Below are 18,261 nucleotides of genomic sequence, written 5' to 3'. Positions count from 1 at the left end.
AATAAACATTTTAATTAGGGGCTATACACAACAGGTGAAGGTAGGTAGTAGATATAAGACCTCTCTGGGTAAAATTAGCATAATTGGCAGGTGATAATAACCATGGATAAGCGATTAAATTAGATATTTTAGCCAGTTTATTCATTTCCACGGCGGAATCACAGTTCTTTTAGTGCCAGATATAAGATGTTGCCTCAGCCAATCAGATTGCTAGATTCAGACTTACCATGTTTTAATGTACACTCAATTATGCATTATGCGAGTTAGTACATTTTAGCACCCAAGTAAACTTAATTTTGTCATCTTTCCCAAAATTAAACCAAAAGATTTTTTTTTTATTTTATTTCTAAACGTTTGATCATGATCTGTAGCCAATGTAAATTTTTTTGTCTATTTGTAAATTTTCAAAAAGTGGCAGGAAATAATATTGCGTTCAAAGAATCGTTCAAGACCTACAGATAATAGGAATTACATCTGTCTGGTACAAAATTAAAGAAAGAAAAGATAGAAAATTACATAATAATATTAAAAATGTAGTCCCAAAAGTAAAATGCTGCCTTTCAAAGTGTCCTTGAGCAAGATGATATACATAGTAAATACTCCTGGGATACATATATATCCTTACAAATAATAAGCTGATGTTTTTAAGATCAAAGAGTAATCTATTCCTAAAATTTGTTTGAAAAAAAGCAATTTAATGGTTGGGAGATTTAATGAGATTAAAGAGGATTTTGTTTTAACCATGTAACTGTACATAATCAGTTACCCAGTGCTGTAATTGACTGTAATGTACAAATATTAAATTTAATCATATTTATGATGGCTGAGTGGGACTAAGGACATCACTTATTTAAGGTGGATGGAGGAAAATAAATGCCTAATAATACCTGATAATAGTTAGTGCATTTATCCAGCAAAACAACTTATTTCAGGGGATGAAATGCTTGAATTTTAAACATTCGATTATTCAAAATATGATACACTAATACACTATACACTAAACTATTCAGCCTTAGAGTGAGATTTTTATGTGTAATATATGGTAGTACAAATAAAATGATGACCTCACACATCTATGTTGGTAACTCAGCTGGCCAAACTCTCTAATATTGCAAGATATAATAAGTGTCTATTGACATTTGAGGTACACAATGTATTTAATCTGTGGGTAAAACATCTCTGCTTACCATCTATAGTATCAACTGCAAAACCTACATGTATTTATTATTTCATTGCTTCTAAATCAATATACAGTCCAATATAGTTTTGTACAGTAAAATACCTTATTTCAGCTGGAATTTATTTTTTGAGTGTTTTGTATGGAATTTATTTTCACTGATTTTTGACGAATTGAATGTAAAATATAGGAATAGCAAAATATTTACTGGATTTTATTTTCACTGAATCATTCCTTCAGCGAAAATAGCAAAAATAAATTCCAAGCGAAAAAAAAGTACTCTACAGTAGAAAAATTTGACATGAAAAATAACATGCTGCCTATTATTAAATGATAACAGAGCTAGAAAATACACAACTAATGGTCAAAGAATGTAACAATAACACATAATATAAAAATCTATATCTCATTAACAAGAAATTGAATTATGTTGTTTTTTTAGTTTCCTACATTAGCCTCAATGACTGCTTGTTTGTATGTGTGTTTTGATCACAAATACATAACACTACGTTTAGATTACACAGAATATAATAAAGCAGAATGGTCAACAATATCCAGATTAAATCCTTTGTCTTCAGTCCATCACTCGACATGATATATGTTTACCCACAACTAGATTTTGGGAATAAACTGAAATTACCATCACACACAGTAAATTTAGACTAACGATTACAAAAGTACACAATATACTGTTTCATAATCTTTCTTGCTACCTTAATAACTAGTCTCCCTCTGGAATGAATCTATCGATGAAAAATAATATTATAATTTGCACCTATGTTTACTTTCATTGCAATAACACACCTGTTATTTATGGTATAGCTAGAAGACCCTAGAATGGAAATCTATAAAGATGGGGAGTCACTGATACTTTACATCAAGGATATCAAAAGTACAGATAATGGAGCATATACATGCATTGCTGAAAACTTTGCTGGTACTGATGCCAAAAATTTCCACCTTTTTGTTGAACGTAAGTCCTTTATAAACAACTTTATCACCTTATGACTAATCCTGTGTATATAAGTGCGCTCTTCTTGCCAATTCAATATCTGCCATTTTGTTTTTAGTGTCAATTGCCTTAGGGGTCAATCATTTGAAATCAGGGGCTGACCAATTTTTTTGTTTTATTTCTTATTTTAGATGCTCCACATTTTGACAGTGAGCTTACACAGACAGTAGTCAAGTCATGGGAGGAAAATCCAACTGAACTCAGCTGTGTTGCTATTGGTAACCCAACACCCATGATGTCATGGCAACATAATGGAATGAATTTAGATAATACCACACTAGTTGACCTTGGTCTTGGAAGAGTGCAAAGTTTACTTTCAGTAAGTCAAATAATGTTAAGGGGAACCATGTTATTTTAGCATGGGAGTACTCTCATAGAAAATGTTTTATGTTCAGAGTTATCAGTTGAAGTGCCCTCATAGGCTATTTTGGAAAATTTTTTGTTTTTATTGTTTATGGGTTGTTCTTGAATAATATTATTAAAAAGAATCTTGAAGTAAAAATTAGGAAAATAAAGTAAAAACTGGCCTAGAGTGATTTCAACAATGAACTTGTATTTGGCACCATAGCTTCAGTGCTCCAATATGATTTTGTCATTTCTTACAATAAGAGTGCTGTTCAATAGTAAAAAAAAAAATAGAAATGCGACTTTACATCATTTCTTATCTCTGTAAATCCCCTCTCACATGTTGAATTCAAACTGCAAGATTATGCAGTCCTACATATATTTCAGAATATAATATAATATTTCAGAATATAATATATTTTTTTTGGTATTACAGTATTAGTTTTTTCATTTAACTGGAAAATTGAGTTATTTATAAATATGATGTGACAGGTTGCAAAATATGACAACTAAAAAAGCTAGTTTTAATAATCCAGCATAAAAACGTGTATTGGTTGGTTTATTTGCCACTATTGGAGATACACTTCTAACAGAGCAAATACTGCAATTTCCTCATTATTGGATACCTTTACTTTTGGAATAGGAACATCCAGTGAAATGTGAATTGATAGTAGACACTTGTACAGGCATCGTTGTTATGCAAAGAATGCTCACTTGCAACACTTGCTTGATTTTGGTAACCGATAATGTGATTGTTTTTGAAACTAAAATTCATGTTTATCATTTAAGAGGAATGTAATAAAAATATCACAGCTTCATTATGGACCTTTGTGTACTTGTGCAAGAAGAGCATTTTGTCTACCTGATATCGGTAAACTGATGACCCTAGTGTTCGATCACAAATGCTGCTTTCCATCAGTAATTTGTAGTATTGTATTGGGGGGAGGGGGTGTTTTCCATTCACATCACTTTGTAAATATTTAATTGCACACATTCTAATTAGGAACAAGCAGCCTGTCGGCTGAGATAGCTCCGCTGTTAGCAATGCACATTACAATTAAAGAACAGAAGATATCATTAGAAAATGAACAATATGTATAGTATCAAAGCAAACAGACTTGCGGTTTTCAACAAGAAGTCGTAAATATCATTTTTTACAAAATTACAAAAATATTCATCAAAATTAGAGAATTGAAGATATCATCATGAAATGAACAAATCTGAGTTAGAACCACATGTAGTACCTATATATGTAATATCAAAGCAATTGGACCTGCGGTTTTCAACAAGAAGTCGTAAATATCACTTTTTACCAAAAATTACTAAAATATTAATCAAAATTAGAAAATTGAAGATATCATCACGAAATGAACAAATCTAAAAGAGGTCCACATGTAGTACCTATATATGTAATACCAAAGCAATCGGACTTGAGGTTTTTTACAAGAAGTCGAAAATATCACATGAATATCACATGACATGAAATGAACAAATCTGAGAAAGAACCATCCAAGGTACTTGGATGTCCAATTTGAAAACATTCTGACTTGCGGTTTCAAAGTAGAAGTTGAAATTGTAAAGTTGATGCCGCCGACGCCGCTGCCGCCGACGGACAATCAGTAATATGAACAGCTCCTCTGTGTCGACTTTGTCATATGATTACAGTAGTATCCACTGATATCTTGTTCAAGCACTGGTAGACATGACAAGATGTTATTTTCTTCTCAGGTACTCCCCAGTAAAGATGATTTTGGTGATTATATGTGCTATGCTGACAACTCACATGGCTCAGTTAATGTAACTATCACATTGGAAGAAACTTGTAAGTGTGACCATAAGTTTACAATTCACTTGTTTGAAATGTTTCCTATATATTTACTATACTCTGTTAATGCAAGTAAGTTACTTTTCAGTTGTCCAAATGACTTTTCAGTTGACCTAGACTATAGGACTCCCTTAAGTGTTTAGTCTTATGACTGTATATATCACTTCAAATTCTTGAAGTTAGTTGAATGTGATACCATTAAGTCATTGGATGGTGAACCTTGAGTGATATTATTCAAGTAACCAAAACACAAATTTGACAGTTTGCAGTCAACTAATATTTCATCTGAAGAAAGTAACTTTTAGTAGAGGTTTGAGAATCTGTTTTCTGACCTTAATTCAACTACATTGATTGTGTTAAAAGTTGTTACACAAGTGCAGTTCTTCAAACATGCATGTTTGTTTTTTTCTGCAATCTGTCTCCCATTTCTGTCCTGCAAAATCCATATATGAATATGACTTATTTAAATATGCGGTGATAATCAGAAGTGGTATGCTACTGATTTAAAGTGATACTGTTGGGCCGTAACACGTTTGAATTTCAAGTAAACAAACTATTTTTCTACATGCGTTGTATACGTAACTATAAGTTCTATATCAAACATGGCTATAACAGAAATACATTCACTTGAAGATATTGAGATATTAAAAGTGCTGCTTTATAAATTTAAGTAATGTTTTTTTCACCACAGATGCTCCTTTACCGCCTTCTAAAATAATAATTGATTTCACAACACCTACGAGTGTAGGTTTTAGTATAAAAGATCCAGAGATGGACGGTGGATGGCCAATAGAATCGTGCCAAGCAATTCTCAGTAACAGTCGAGGTGAAGTAGTGAAAGAATTCGAGACAGGTAAGTCTGAGTTATTAATGTCAAATATTTAATGTATTTATTACATTCAGCTGAATAATTAAATCTTATGGTAATTCAATTACTTGTGACAATACCTCAAATGGTCACTGTACTACATTGGTGTACATGCATCTAATAGTGTGATTTCTGTATTCATTTTCATGGGTGCCCCCACCCCCACAATTGGGCAACCTATTTTCATATGCCAACATTTCTAAAAATAATTTATTGAAATTGTGGTATAAAGGAAATTGTTTTTTTTCCTATATTTCACATTCAACTCATCAAAAATAAACTTCATACAAAACAGCTAAATTATTTCCTGCTAACATCAAGTATTTTACAGTAAGTTCAAACACTACTCAGTAATGTATTGGCAAAACAGGAAAATGATTTCACATTTTTGTGTTGTTTATTTGTATGGCATTACAAAACTGAACTGAGATAAATTGTCTGACATAATAGTAGCGTGCATGGGCTAAGAAGTCAAATACATAAAGCTGTGCTAAAAAAACTTGCATGAAGCTTAGCATGGGCCAAGACCCGATCCAGATCCCTAGCACAGGCTAAGACTCGATCCAGATCCTTAGCACAGGCTAATACCCGATCCAGGTCCTTAGCACAGGCTAATACCTGATCCAGGTCCTTAGCACAGGCTAAGACCCAATCCAGATCCTTAGCACAGGCTAAGACCCAATCCAGGTCCTTAGCACAGGCTAAGACCCGATCCAGGTCCTTAGCACAGGCTAAGACCCAATCCAGGTCCTTAGCACAGGCTAAGACCCAATCCAGGTCCTTAGCACAGGCTAAGACCCGATCCAGATCCCTAGCACAGGCTAAGACTCGATCCAGATCCTTAGCACAGGCTAATACCCGATCCAGGTCCTTAGCACAGGCTAATACCTGATCCTGGTCCTTAGCACAGGCTAAGACCCAATCCAGATCCTTAGCACAGGCTAAGACCCAATCCAGGTCCTTAGCACAGGCTAAGACCCAATCCAGGTCCTTAGCACAGGCTAAGACCCAATCCAGGTCCTTAGCACAGGCTAAGACCCGATCCAGATCCTTAGCACAGGCTAAGACCCAATCCAGGTCCTTAGCACAGGCTAAGACCCGATCCAGGTCCTTAGCACAGGCTAAGACCCAATCCAGGTCCTTAGCACAGGCTAAGACCCAATCCAGGTCCTTAGCACAGGCTAAGACCCGATCCAGATCCTTAGCACAGGCTAATACCCAATCCAGGTCCTTAGCACAGGCTAAGACCCAATCCAGGTCCTTAGCACAGGCTAAGACCCGATCCAGGTCCTTAGCAAAGGCTAATACCTAATCCAGGTCCTTAGCACAGGCTAAGACCCAATCCAGGTCCTTAGCACAGGCTAAGACCCGATCCAGGTCCTTAGCACAGGCCAAGACCCAATCCAGGTCCTTAGCACAGGCTAATACCCAATCCAGGTCCTTAGCACAGGCTAAGACCCAATCCAGATCCTTAGCACAGGCTAAGACCCAATCCAGGTCCTTAGCACAGGCTAAGACCCGATCCAGGTTCTTAGCACAGGCTAAGACCCGATCCAGGTCCTTAGCACAGGCTAAGACCCAATCCAGATCCTTAGCACAGGCTAAGACCCAATCCAGGTCCTTAGCACAGGCTAAGACCCAATCCAGATCCTTAGCACAGGCTAAGACCCGATCCAGGTCCTTAGCACAGGCTAAGACCCGATCCAGGTCCTTAGCACAGGCTAAGACCCAATCCAGATCCCTAGCACAGGCTAATACCTGATCGAGGTCCTTAGCATGGCACACGCTAAGAACTGATTCAGATCTTTAGCACAGGCTAATACCTGATCCAGGTCCTTAGCATGGCACACGCTAAGAACTGATTCAGATCTTTAGCACGGGATAATACCTGATCCAGGTCCTTAGCATGGCACACGTTAAGAACTGATTCAGATCTTTAGCACGGGATAATACCCGATCCAGGTCTTTAGCACAGGCTAAGACCCAATCCAGATCCCTAGCACAGGCTAAGACCCAATCCAGATCCTTAGCACAGGCTAACCCCAATCCAGGTCCTTAGCACAGGCTAAGACCCAATCCAGGTCCTTAGCACAGGCTAAGACCCAATCCAGGTCCTTAGCACAGGCTAAGACCCAATCCAGATCCTTAGCACAGGCTAAGACCCGATCCAGGTCCTTAGCACAGGCTAAGACCCGATCCAGGTCCTTAGCACAGGTTAAGACCCAATCCAGGTCCCTAGCACAGGTTAAGACCCAATCCAGGTCCCTAGCACAGGCTAAGACCCAATCCAGATCCCTAGCACAGGCTAAGACCCGATCCAGGTCCTTAGCACAGGCTAAGACCCGATCCAGGTCCTTAGCACAGGCTAAGACCCAATCCAGGTCCTTAGCACAGGCTAATACCTGATCAAGGTCCTTAGCACAGGCTAAGACCAGATCTAGATCCTTAGCACAGGCTAATACCTGATCCAGGTCCTTAGCACAGGCTAAGACCAGATCTAGATCCTTAGCACAGGCCAAGACCAGATCTAGATCCTTAGCACAGGCCAAGACCAGATCTAGATCCTTAGCACAGGCTAATACCTGATCCAGGTCCTTAGCACAGTGTCGCATACGACTTGTTTACCACTTCCGTGTGACTGAGAATGTTATTTGAACCATCACACCTGTACTATACCAATTACGGTAATATTACGTTGCGTGTGACAACTGGGGGCTCGTCTGGGAACAGTGAAGACATAGAAGACAACATGGCCAGCGGGATAATAGATATGTCGAAACAAGAGCTGATGGAGTGGGCGGATGAACTGGGAATGACTGGAGAAGACAAAAGGAAATTTATTTTGGAGCAACTGAGTTTTCAGCGAGCTGAGAGACAAGCGGCGAGGGAGGAGAGAAAGGAAAAGTTACGGCTGGAAGCGGAAGCAGAACAGCGGGAAAAGGAAAGGGGAGCAGAGGTGAGGAAAATGGAGATTGAGGAAAGAAGGAAAAAATTACGGCTAGAAGCGGAAGCAGGTGAAAGAGAGAAATTGCGAATGGAAGCGGAACAGCGAGAAAAGGAAATGGAGATTGAGGAAAGAAGGGAAAAGTTACAATTGGAAGCGGAAGAAAAGGAAAGAGAATTTGAGTTAAGGAAATGAGAGCTGCAAGCAGCAATGCCGGGGTTCCAACAAGCTGATTTTGGCGGTCAACGAAATGTGGTCAGTGATGCACAGTCACCAAAGTTGCCTGCATTTGTTGATGGTAAGGACGAACTTGATAGTTATTTATTGCGGTTTGAGAGGTTTGCAACGAATGCGAGTTGGCATAGAGATGGATGGGCCATAAAATTGAGTGCGCTGTTGACTGGTAGAGCACTGGAAGTATATTCTAGAATGTCCGACACTGATGCAGTTGACTATGATCGTGTGAAGGTGGCGCTGTTGACAAGATACGATTTCACAGAGGATGGGTACAGGAAGCATTTCCGTGAAATTAAACCTGAAAGTTCTGAGAGTCCTGACCAGTTAATTGTGCGGCTTAAGAATTATTTTGCTAAATGGGTTGAGTTGTCAGGCACTGCAGCAACATATGATGGTGTTACCGACTTGATGGTGAAGGAGCAGTTTATTGGTGCCTGTACAAAAGATCTTGCAGTTCATCTTAAAGAAAGAGCACCCAAAGATTTAGATGAGTTGGCGGTAATAGCAAAGCAGTACCTAGTGGCACATGATCGACAGTTATCCACGAAGAACAAGGTGAGGCGTAACGATAATGACACTGCCATTGATAATACTGATGTGGGACAGGGCAGTAGTATCCGGTGTTTTGTATGTCAGGGTGTTGGTCATCGAGCAGCACAATGTCCATCCCGCGTTACTGATGTCGACCATGGATAAAGCCAAGTTTGCAAATGACCGAGTGATGAGATGGGCGATGACTCTGCAAGGATATAATCATCGTGTTGAGGATATTCCTGGACTGAAGAACTTTTGAACAGTATAGTAGAATGTTATTCGTTTATGACTGTATTTCATATTTTATTATATTCTACTGTATGTGATTTTCGAATTTATGTACTCAGTTCGATTTGATATATTGTATTGAAATTTTGATATTTGAAATTTTAAATTGTTATCGTATTCGTATTATTGACGTCGTTGCTAGTCATGTAATATTATATGTTATAATATTCTTGAGAGGGGAGGCATGTCACATACGACTTGTTTACCACTTCCGTGTGACTGAGAATGTTCTAGAACCGTACTGTGTCTGGGTGGAATTTTTAGAAACTGGTTGAATAGGTAATGGAACATTCTAGAAATTTGTAGTAAGTTCTAGACTCATTATGTATGCTGATGTAATGGTCTATTTATAGACAGTGGGGGTATATATAGGGGAGTTGTTCAGCACCGAGTTCAGATCGGAGATCTCGTTGAATTGTATTGGAGTTTAAGTATCTAGTCATTGGAGTAGTGGAGTTTTACCGCGTTATTGTACTTGATGTTTGCAGAGTATAATAATACCAGTACCAGTTGAAACATCATCTGTTGGCTCCGTGTTCGCATGTTATCATCGCCGCCAGGGAAGTCTTTATGTTACTGTTGCCATTTTGGTATTTGAACCATCACACCTGTACTATACCAATTATGGTAATATTACGTTGCGTGTGACACACAGGCTAAGACCAGATCTAGATCCTTAGCACAGGCTAAGACCAGATCTAGATCCTTATCACAGGCCAAGACCAGATCTAGATCCTTAGCACAGGCCAAGACCAGATCTAGATCCTTATCACAGGCCAAGACCAGATCTAGATCCTTAGCACAGGCCAAGACCAGATCTAGATCCTTATCACAGGCCAAGACCAGATCTAGATCCTTAGCACAGGCTAATACCTGATCTAGATCGTTAGCACAGGCTAATACCTGATCTAGATCCTTAGCACAGGCTAAGACCAGATCTAGATCCTTATCACAGGCCAAGACCAGATCTAGATCCTTAGCACAGGCCAAGACCAGATCTAGATCCTTAGCACAGGCTAAGACCAGATCTAGATCCTTAGCACAGGCCAAGACCAGATCTAGATCCTTAGCACAGGCTAATACCTGATCCAGGTCCTTAGCACAGGCTAAGACCAGATCTAGATCCTTAGCACAGGCTAAGACCAGATCTAGATCCTTAGCACAGGCCAAGACCAGATCTAGATCCTTATCACAGGCCAAGACCAGATCTAGATCCTTAGCACAGGCTAATACCTGATCCAGGTCCTTAGCATGGCACACCCTAAGAACTGATTCAGATCTTTAGCATGGGCTAACAAAGTTTGCATGAATGCTAAGCTCATGCTATTTACTGTTTCCTCCGATACGTGAACACAATTGGGTCTATCCAATATGCAAATATACAAGATTATCTTAAATCTTAGCCCATATAGCATGAACAATACTTATTGTACAGAAGTATACTCTTTGTCAGTAGCTGTGTAATGTACATCTCATTTCATTTATTAATTCAGGAATGGATTTTGGATTTGATGACTTAGAAGGATCAACTGAATATACATTGAAAGTAGCATGCAGGAATGAAGTAGGATACAGTGCATTTACAGAACCAGTTTTATTTGAAACAAGTGATTACAGTGAGTACATGTTGTACATTTTGTTCTCTAAACTGATATGATGAGTTACTGACACTGTGATTGTGATTGTGTGCATTGATGCAAGTAATGCTTATTCCTTGGTACCCCAATGACACAGCAGAACATCATACATTGATATAGTATACCGGTATATAGTATAGTATAGTATTATAATAATAATGAATTTATTGCATCCTCAGAAATAACTTCCATTGGTTGACAGCAATAAAATGTTAGTAATAAAGTACAATACATACAAAACTAAATGTAAAATGTCAGTTATTGTTGCATGTATTTCTGATTTCAAATATTTTTGAACTCATATTATATTTAGTATAGTGTAGTGTAGATTTAAGGATGCGGTAGAGTTATCATGCTCTAAAAAGTAAAAACTGTTTTCATGAGGAAAAGTGTTTTGAAGCATAGCAAATTATATATTTTCTTGAAGCCCTTGTTCCTGGCTTTTTGAAAAAAATGATCTGTGACATGTACCACGAATTAGTCACGTGATTACTAAGTAAACATGGAGGTGTTATTTTGAATAAAAATGAGTTTTGTTTAAAAAACGTAGGGGTTTTGTAAAAAAAGAAAGCTGAAAAATCAAGGCAGCATTAGCCCTGTCAATGCCTCGAGAGTGTTAGAACATAGATGGCATACTTGTTTACAATGACATCAATTTACATTTTTCCTGTTATTTCACCCATAGACAAGGAATTTAAAAGCCTTTTATTTTTCATTGCGAGAAGTTACAAAAAAATGCTTCAAGGGTTTTATTCTGCGGCAATACGTTATCAATGTGTGTGAACTTCATGTAAGTAGGTTAATTTCTGACGACGCACAACTCACTTGAATGACCTCTATGGCGTCAGATTTCTTCTGCCTGAAAACACCAAAAAACAAAACATTTGTCATGTTGTGCTAATTTTGCGCTAATTTTGGACATTTAAAGCATCAGATAGACTGATTTTTACAACAAAACACATAACATGGAGTCACTTAGTAGCCTTGCAGTATTAAACTCCAAAACTATAAAGTTTTGGGCCCGTATTCGTCCTCCAAAAAGAAGCGAAGTTGTTACAGTACACAGCGGCCCCGCATAACGTTGAACAGTTAGAGAGATAAATGACGTCATCTCATTATATATTCAAATCATGTTTACATGCGAAGCGTGGTCTGTAAATCAAAGTCTTGCCTAGTAACCGGAGAATAAGGTTGACATGCCTAAACGCCAATCCCTAGTGCGAGTTAACTCCACAACATCCGATGTTTTGTCTTGTTCTAGCAGACACTCGACTTCCACCGCAACTTCGGAAATGGCGTTCGTGTACGGACCTTTGTCGATGGGTGGCCCGGTGGTAATCCCACATAAGACACAAGTTTTTTCAAACTGACCAATACAGATTTTCGGTTGATATTAAATTGTCTGCCCGACTTTTTGGAAGATGTTTTTTTTGATCATGTTTTGCTGACGAAATTTTACCCTCTTGGTTTGAATACTCAAAGTGTGAACCCCATTGTACTGTCGGCAATGCGTTTCTGTTATAGGTAAAGTTTCGCTTCCTCTGAACTGCGTTTTGAGTTTCCCTTGGGGGCCTCTTTTTTGTGATTGATCAATAATCAGAAGCCGGAGTTGAGTCGTCTTCAGTGTGCACTGTTTCCGTCGTGAAGGGATTATGCAAATTACGCAATAAGTCAATGTTATTGTTTGCGTTCAGACTTTTATCTCAAAAACAAAGTGTACAGTATCCCGTTATACAAGTAGTTTTTCTTATTTTTTTAAAAAAAAGGTATTCTAGATGTGTTTCAGTTTTAATTTTGATAAAATTATAAGCCCAATAACTTTACAAAAGTAATAACAAAAAAAGCAAAATTCACGAAAATAACTCTACTGCATCCTTAAAAACATCTTATGATAGTTATGGAATTTGTAATTTGATAAAATGAAATTCACAAAATAAATGTAAAAGTAAGTGTGAAAACAAGGGAGCTTGAGTGCCAAAAATGTTTTAGGTTTGTGAATTCAAACACTCTCTACAGCTACATTCTTATGAATACATCCTTCCCCAACTTGATATTTTGACAAAATCAGTTCTGTTGGTGGAGAGCACACTAGCTTCCTGCTAAGCCTTAACTTACTCAATTTTTAGATTTGGCTGTAGGATTATCTCAATTTTAAATACGAGTTGTATGTAACATATAACTTTGCCAAAAGTCAAAAACCCTATGTCTTTTTTTAAATATTTTAGATCAGTGGACAGCAATAAATTGAAGTTGAACTGTGCATTATGAGAATAATTTCATGGTCTGAATATATAGTATTGCGCAAAATAAATAATGATTCAATCTTTTTTTCAAATTATCTTATAATAGTGTTAATGCAAATGAAATTAGAGTCACAAAAATCAAATGGAAAAACCTGAAAAGTTTGCCAACACTCAGAATCAACCCAATAAGCCCTTTACTTGTTTACAGAGTTTAACAACGAGTCAAATTCTAAGCTTACAAATATTTGTTTAATTTATATACTAGGAGCACCACATGCACCAGTTGTAATCAGTTCAACAAAGTCGGACAAGCAAGACTTGTATCTTTTAGAATGGATGCCACCCAATGATGGTGGAATGGAATTAATTAGCTATGGCATTGCATATACAGAGGTAAATATATTAAAAGTTGTATTGTTGACAAAATTGGGTTTGAAGCCTTGAGTATTTGAGTATTAACCTTTTTACAACCAGACTTTCTCGTCAAAATTTGTCTGCACTTTTTTCCCTATATTCTTCAATGTTTCTGGAAATGAACCCTAATTTTGAAGCCAACAGACAAATTGGATTAGTTGAAATCTGTGCATATTATTTACCTATTTTTTTTATAATTCCAAGATTGCACTACAAATCCAAGTGAGTTCTCCGCCCTTTCCTTATACTGGTTATGTTGGTCATCCATGTAAAGCACACTGTTTTCCCCATGTGTATGATTGCCTCAAACTTTTGTTTTTCATTCATTTCAACTTTAAGAAATACCCAATATTGTATGTTGTTAGGCCATATCTAATGAGATGAAATTGCCAAAAATTGCAGGTCATCGCAAATGATGTAGAATTGTGGGAAACAATAGAAAACATTCCAAGCTACGACACACAGTACACCATCAATAATTTGAAACCAAACACTGGATACCAAATAGAACTCTGGGCCAATAATAAGATGGGAAAGGGTGATGTAACGACAGTGGACATGACAACGACAGCAGGAGAATCAGTCAATAATCCAGAATACCACAATGCAGGAGCTGAATCAATATTAAAATATAGTTTATCACTTATATTTATTTGTATAACAGTAGCAATATTTAAAACATAAGTTAGCAGTTTGTGTAGATTTAAATACTGTAAAATACTTTATTTTTGCTTGCAATTTATTTTAGCCGAAGGGGCTAATCAGTTAAAATAAAATCCAGCAAAAAAAACTTTTTTCCCTATATTTTACATTGAAGTCATCAAAAATCAGTGAAAATAAAACACAAACCCTAAAAGTCGTTCCAGTGAAAATCAATTCTAGATAAAATAAAGTATTTTACAGTACTACAAACTGCCATGAATCTGTGTTTTCTGACGTCTTTCAGACCTAATACAATCAATACAATCAATGAATGCTAACATGATCAGCTGATCCATTACTGTAGAGATCTTGAATATCTCAGAAAGCACATATTCTAGTTTACAGAGGGCGCTAGTTATGGAAGAAGAATGATTCAAATATACTTTCAATTTATCAACAAATAGTATATTCTTCAAAAGTTATTATTGTCAATATTTCATAATAAATTTATGAAATCATGTGTGTGACAGTGACATTAATTTGAGACTTTACAAATCAAGTCTATCAAAATATTATTTTTACAATGGGGGCACCCTCTATAGAATATATAACTCCAGATAAACTATTTTCAACAGAATTTTTTTATACCAGTATAGATGTGAACTGTACAAATCATTTGTTTACATGTTATCTCCAAAATTATAATAATTTTAACATCTGTACCTTTGTGAGAGAAGTAAAATATATACTCAGAGAAATCTAATAAAGTTGAAACCCTGATTATGTGCGTTTGCAGTGCCTAACAAGTAAGCTTGTTATCTGTTGTCTGATACCAAATGACCTGCAGTTGAGAATTGCAAGTCATTAATAAAGTCTTAATTTCCTGAAAAGTGATTCTCCTTCTTGAGGCCCCCAATAAATAGTTCACTGCCCTAAAATTTCATGATTCTCGATGACTCCATGAAATATTTTCCAGGTGAATTTAAGCGATTCATAGTATTATAACATACAGGAATATAGTGGGGGGGGGGGGGGGTTAAGAATGAGTCAAAAACTGTGTCATCAAATTGTGAAACATTTCCTGTTCACTGTGAAATCCCATGTTTAGCACGAAATCAAACATGAAAACAAGACAAACAAAGGTCATGGTGTTGTTGTGTTAAGACATTATAAGGAAAAACTAAGTATTGGGTATTTCCACACTTAATAATGTGTCACCCCTTCAGTATACACAATTAATGATGGTCAATATGGACATCTCAAAGTGACATCTTGAAATCAGCACTTCAACATTGAACTTCAAAATAAATTCAGTTCAAAATCAAATCAATTATTTTTTGCAGCAGATTTTTGTTCACTCTTTCAGGCAATGCACAAGCTCTCACAGTGTTTAGTTTACTGTATGTAGTTCAATTGTATTATGTTTGTATCAATCAATGGCTAATTTGAGTAATTAAATGATTTGACTTTTGACAAGAGAATAGTATAGATTTATCTTTGTTTTACACTTGTGGGTGTTATTTTGACATTTTATATTAAAATGATGTATATTTGTGGTATTATCATAGTTTCATAGAAAATTCAGCATATATCGCCCAGTATTTTATACTGTTTGCCGTGATTGTATAGTTGTCTATTACTGGCATGTATATATACAGCAATGAACATGTACACGACGCGTAAAATGATATAGCGCCCTCTAGAGTAGCCCCACAAAAGCTATTTATTTTCAAATGTTGCTTGTTCCAAATAATTAATGACTTCATCTACTTGTTCAATGCTAATTCAGTGCATTGGTTTGGAAATGATAAATTTATCAAACTTGGTATCATATTTACTTTATTAGTGGTGCATGCACTTACATAAATTACAGAGATATTTCTATGGTCAAAAAACATTTATATGTACTTCTAATGGAGAAAATAGAGGACCAAAAAAAGTCGTAAAAGCAACAAACTGGGCACTTCATAACAATTAGATAGTTTGGGTATTTTACAATTTTATTTTAATCAATGAATTCATATACAGTTCAGTAATGTACTTTCAATCTTAGTATATTTTACATGTACATAATTTTGTTTTAATCTAAAATTATAACTGTCAATTTGTAACACTGATACAATTGTCATGAAGAGGCGAACCAACACTTGTTTAAATTATTTTTGTACCAGGCAACAGTTCCTGGCATTGAAGGAGACTGTTGTCTCTCTAGACATGTTATGTTCAAAATACAAGTGATACTCATGTGGATTTTAGTCATATATTTATGTTTGGGACTACATGACAGGGCTGTGTGGCCATTTCACTATCAATTTCCCAATTCAATATGCCGGCCTGGTTGAACACAAACACCTGTGTACCCTGACCAAGCTATACTAAATTTCCCTGAAATTATTTGTCATTGCTTATTCCTAGATTATGAAATCAGTGACATAATACCGCAGTACATATGTTCTTTGTTTAAGGTGTGTTAGGAAATCATATTCCGTATATAGGATAAATACATGAAGGTTTGAAAATACAGACTGTTAACACTATGACGTGGATGATACAAATTGAATTATTGCCTCAGTTATGGTCATTGCTGAAATATCACTATGAGGTGGATGATACAAATTGAATTATTGCCTCAGTTATGGTCATTGCTGAAATATCACTATGAGGTGGATGATACAAATTGAATTATTGCCTCAGTTATGGTCATTGCTGAAATATCACTATGAGGTGGATGATACAAATTGAATTATTGCCTCAGTTATGATCATTGCTGAAATATCTAGACACAAGTAATTATTGTAATTTGGACCAATTACTAGAGATTTTCAAATTGATTTCTTGTGTATGGAATTTGATTTTTGATCAAGATAAAATTTATTTTGATATTTGATTGAAGGTATGTATTTATAATAATTTGAAGAATTGTTATTGAGTCATATTTTGTATTTTCCATGGCGTGCTTCAATTAAAGTTTGTAAAATGCAACTTCATTGAATAATATTATTGCAAAAAGTAGAATGCTGTTCTCCTCTGACCACCAAGAAACAAAGTACACAACAATTTGAAATGGGAAATTTGAATTTCCTGTTTGTCGTGTCGCCAGAATGTTGAGCTGCTGTTTTTAAGGGCTTGAACCCCTGGCAAAATAGGGGCCACATAGACAAATAAAAAATATGATCCAACAAAAACAATTAAACAAATCATGCCATCATTGGAAACAAAACTCAGCTGTGTATTTGTGCTACAGTAGAAGCTGTAGATGTTCAGCAAGTAGATGAAGCAGAAGATGTTCATGCTGATTATAAATTTGATTATCTGATCTAGATTTAAGTGATAACCAAATAGACACTAAACATCATTAAGACTGTTGTTGTGGTGGTGGTTGTCTCCTTCGGCTAAAAAAGGTAACTGGATGTGCTTGAGTGAAAGTATTTGAAAAGAATTTGTAATGCATCTGGTCTGTAATGGGCTTGTACATGCATCTTTCTGGCAGGGCTGGTGATATTTGAAGTGTCTGGTACACAACTTTGATGACAAATTTAAAAAAAATGGCTTAAAACTGTAGAATCAAAATCAAAAGGCTGTGAAGGAAACAGCACATTTCATAGTTAATTTGCATATTCAAAGTGTTTTATTCAGCATAATTAAAATAGTACAAGCATGAATAAAAACCAGTGAATAATCAGCTCTGTACAGTAGTGCTTGTAAGATGGAGTTTGTTGTCTCGAGTGATGCGTCAATGGCGGTAGTATTTGTAGCATAATGAATCAGCATTATGTGTACATCAAAGCCATGTACAACAGGAATTTTTTTAAACAAGGGAACAGGGACGCAGCGACCTCATGCCATGGCCATGTGCCCCTTAGCCTGGGGGGCAGATCTCCTGGCAACCCTAACATTCTGATTGACCAGGGATCACATGTGGTCACAGTTGAAGACTTGTCTGGTAGTAATTTTGGCCCCAAGAAAGCCATAGAATGCTCCATTTTAACTTAGAATTATGAAAAACTCCATTGCCCGGTAGGGAGAACCCTATCTCCCAAACTTGGTGGCGCTGCTGAATTGCAGTGCTCCCTCTTGCAGATTTTTTCTAGAAAA

General features: G+C 36.5%; 1 protein-coding gene across 1 annotated transcript in view; it reads left to right on the top strand.

Annotated features, from left to right (window-relative positions):
- Window positions 1–17,148, top strand: part of LOC102808115 (neural cell adhesion molecule 2-like) — a 72,796-nt gene extending 55,648 nt beyond the window's left edge. Inside the window, exons 8-14 of the mRNA XM_085499446.1 lie at window positions 2,000–2,150; window positions 2,321–2,508; window positions 4,263–4,356; window positions 5,051–5,212; window positions 10,724–10,846; window positions 13,376–13,503; window positions 13,927–17,148. Coding sequence (XP_085355572.1) covers window positions 2,000–2,150; window positions 2,321–2,508; window positions 4,263–4,356; window positions 5,051–5,212; window positions 10,724–10,846; window positions 13,376–13,503; window positions 13,927–14,208 — 1,128 coding nt within the window. The 3' untranslated portion in view covers window positions 14,209–17,148. The remainder of the gene's footprint in view (window positions 1–1,999; window positions 2,151–2,320; window positions 2,509–4,262; window positions 4,357–5,050; window positions 5,213–10,723; window positions 10,847–13,375; window positions 13,504–13,926) is intronic.
- Window positions 17,149–18,261: the final 1,113 nt, after the last annotated feature.

Source organism: Saccoglossus kowalevskii, chromosome 5 (genome assembly GCF_978046115.1).
Source record: "Saccoglossus kowalevskii chromosome 5, keSacKowa6.1, whole genome shotgun sequence".
Classification (NCBI taxonomy): domain Eukaryota; kingdom Metazoa; phylum Hemichordata; class Enteropneusta; family Harrimaniidae; genus Saccoglossus; species Saccoglossus kowalevskii.
Note: the sequence above shows the minus strand (reverse complement) of the source record. Positions and strands in the feature narration are given on the sequence as shown.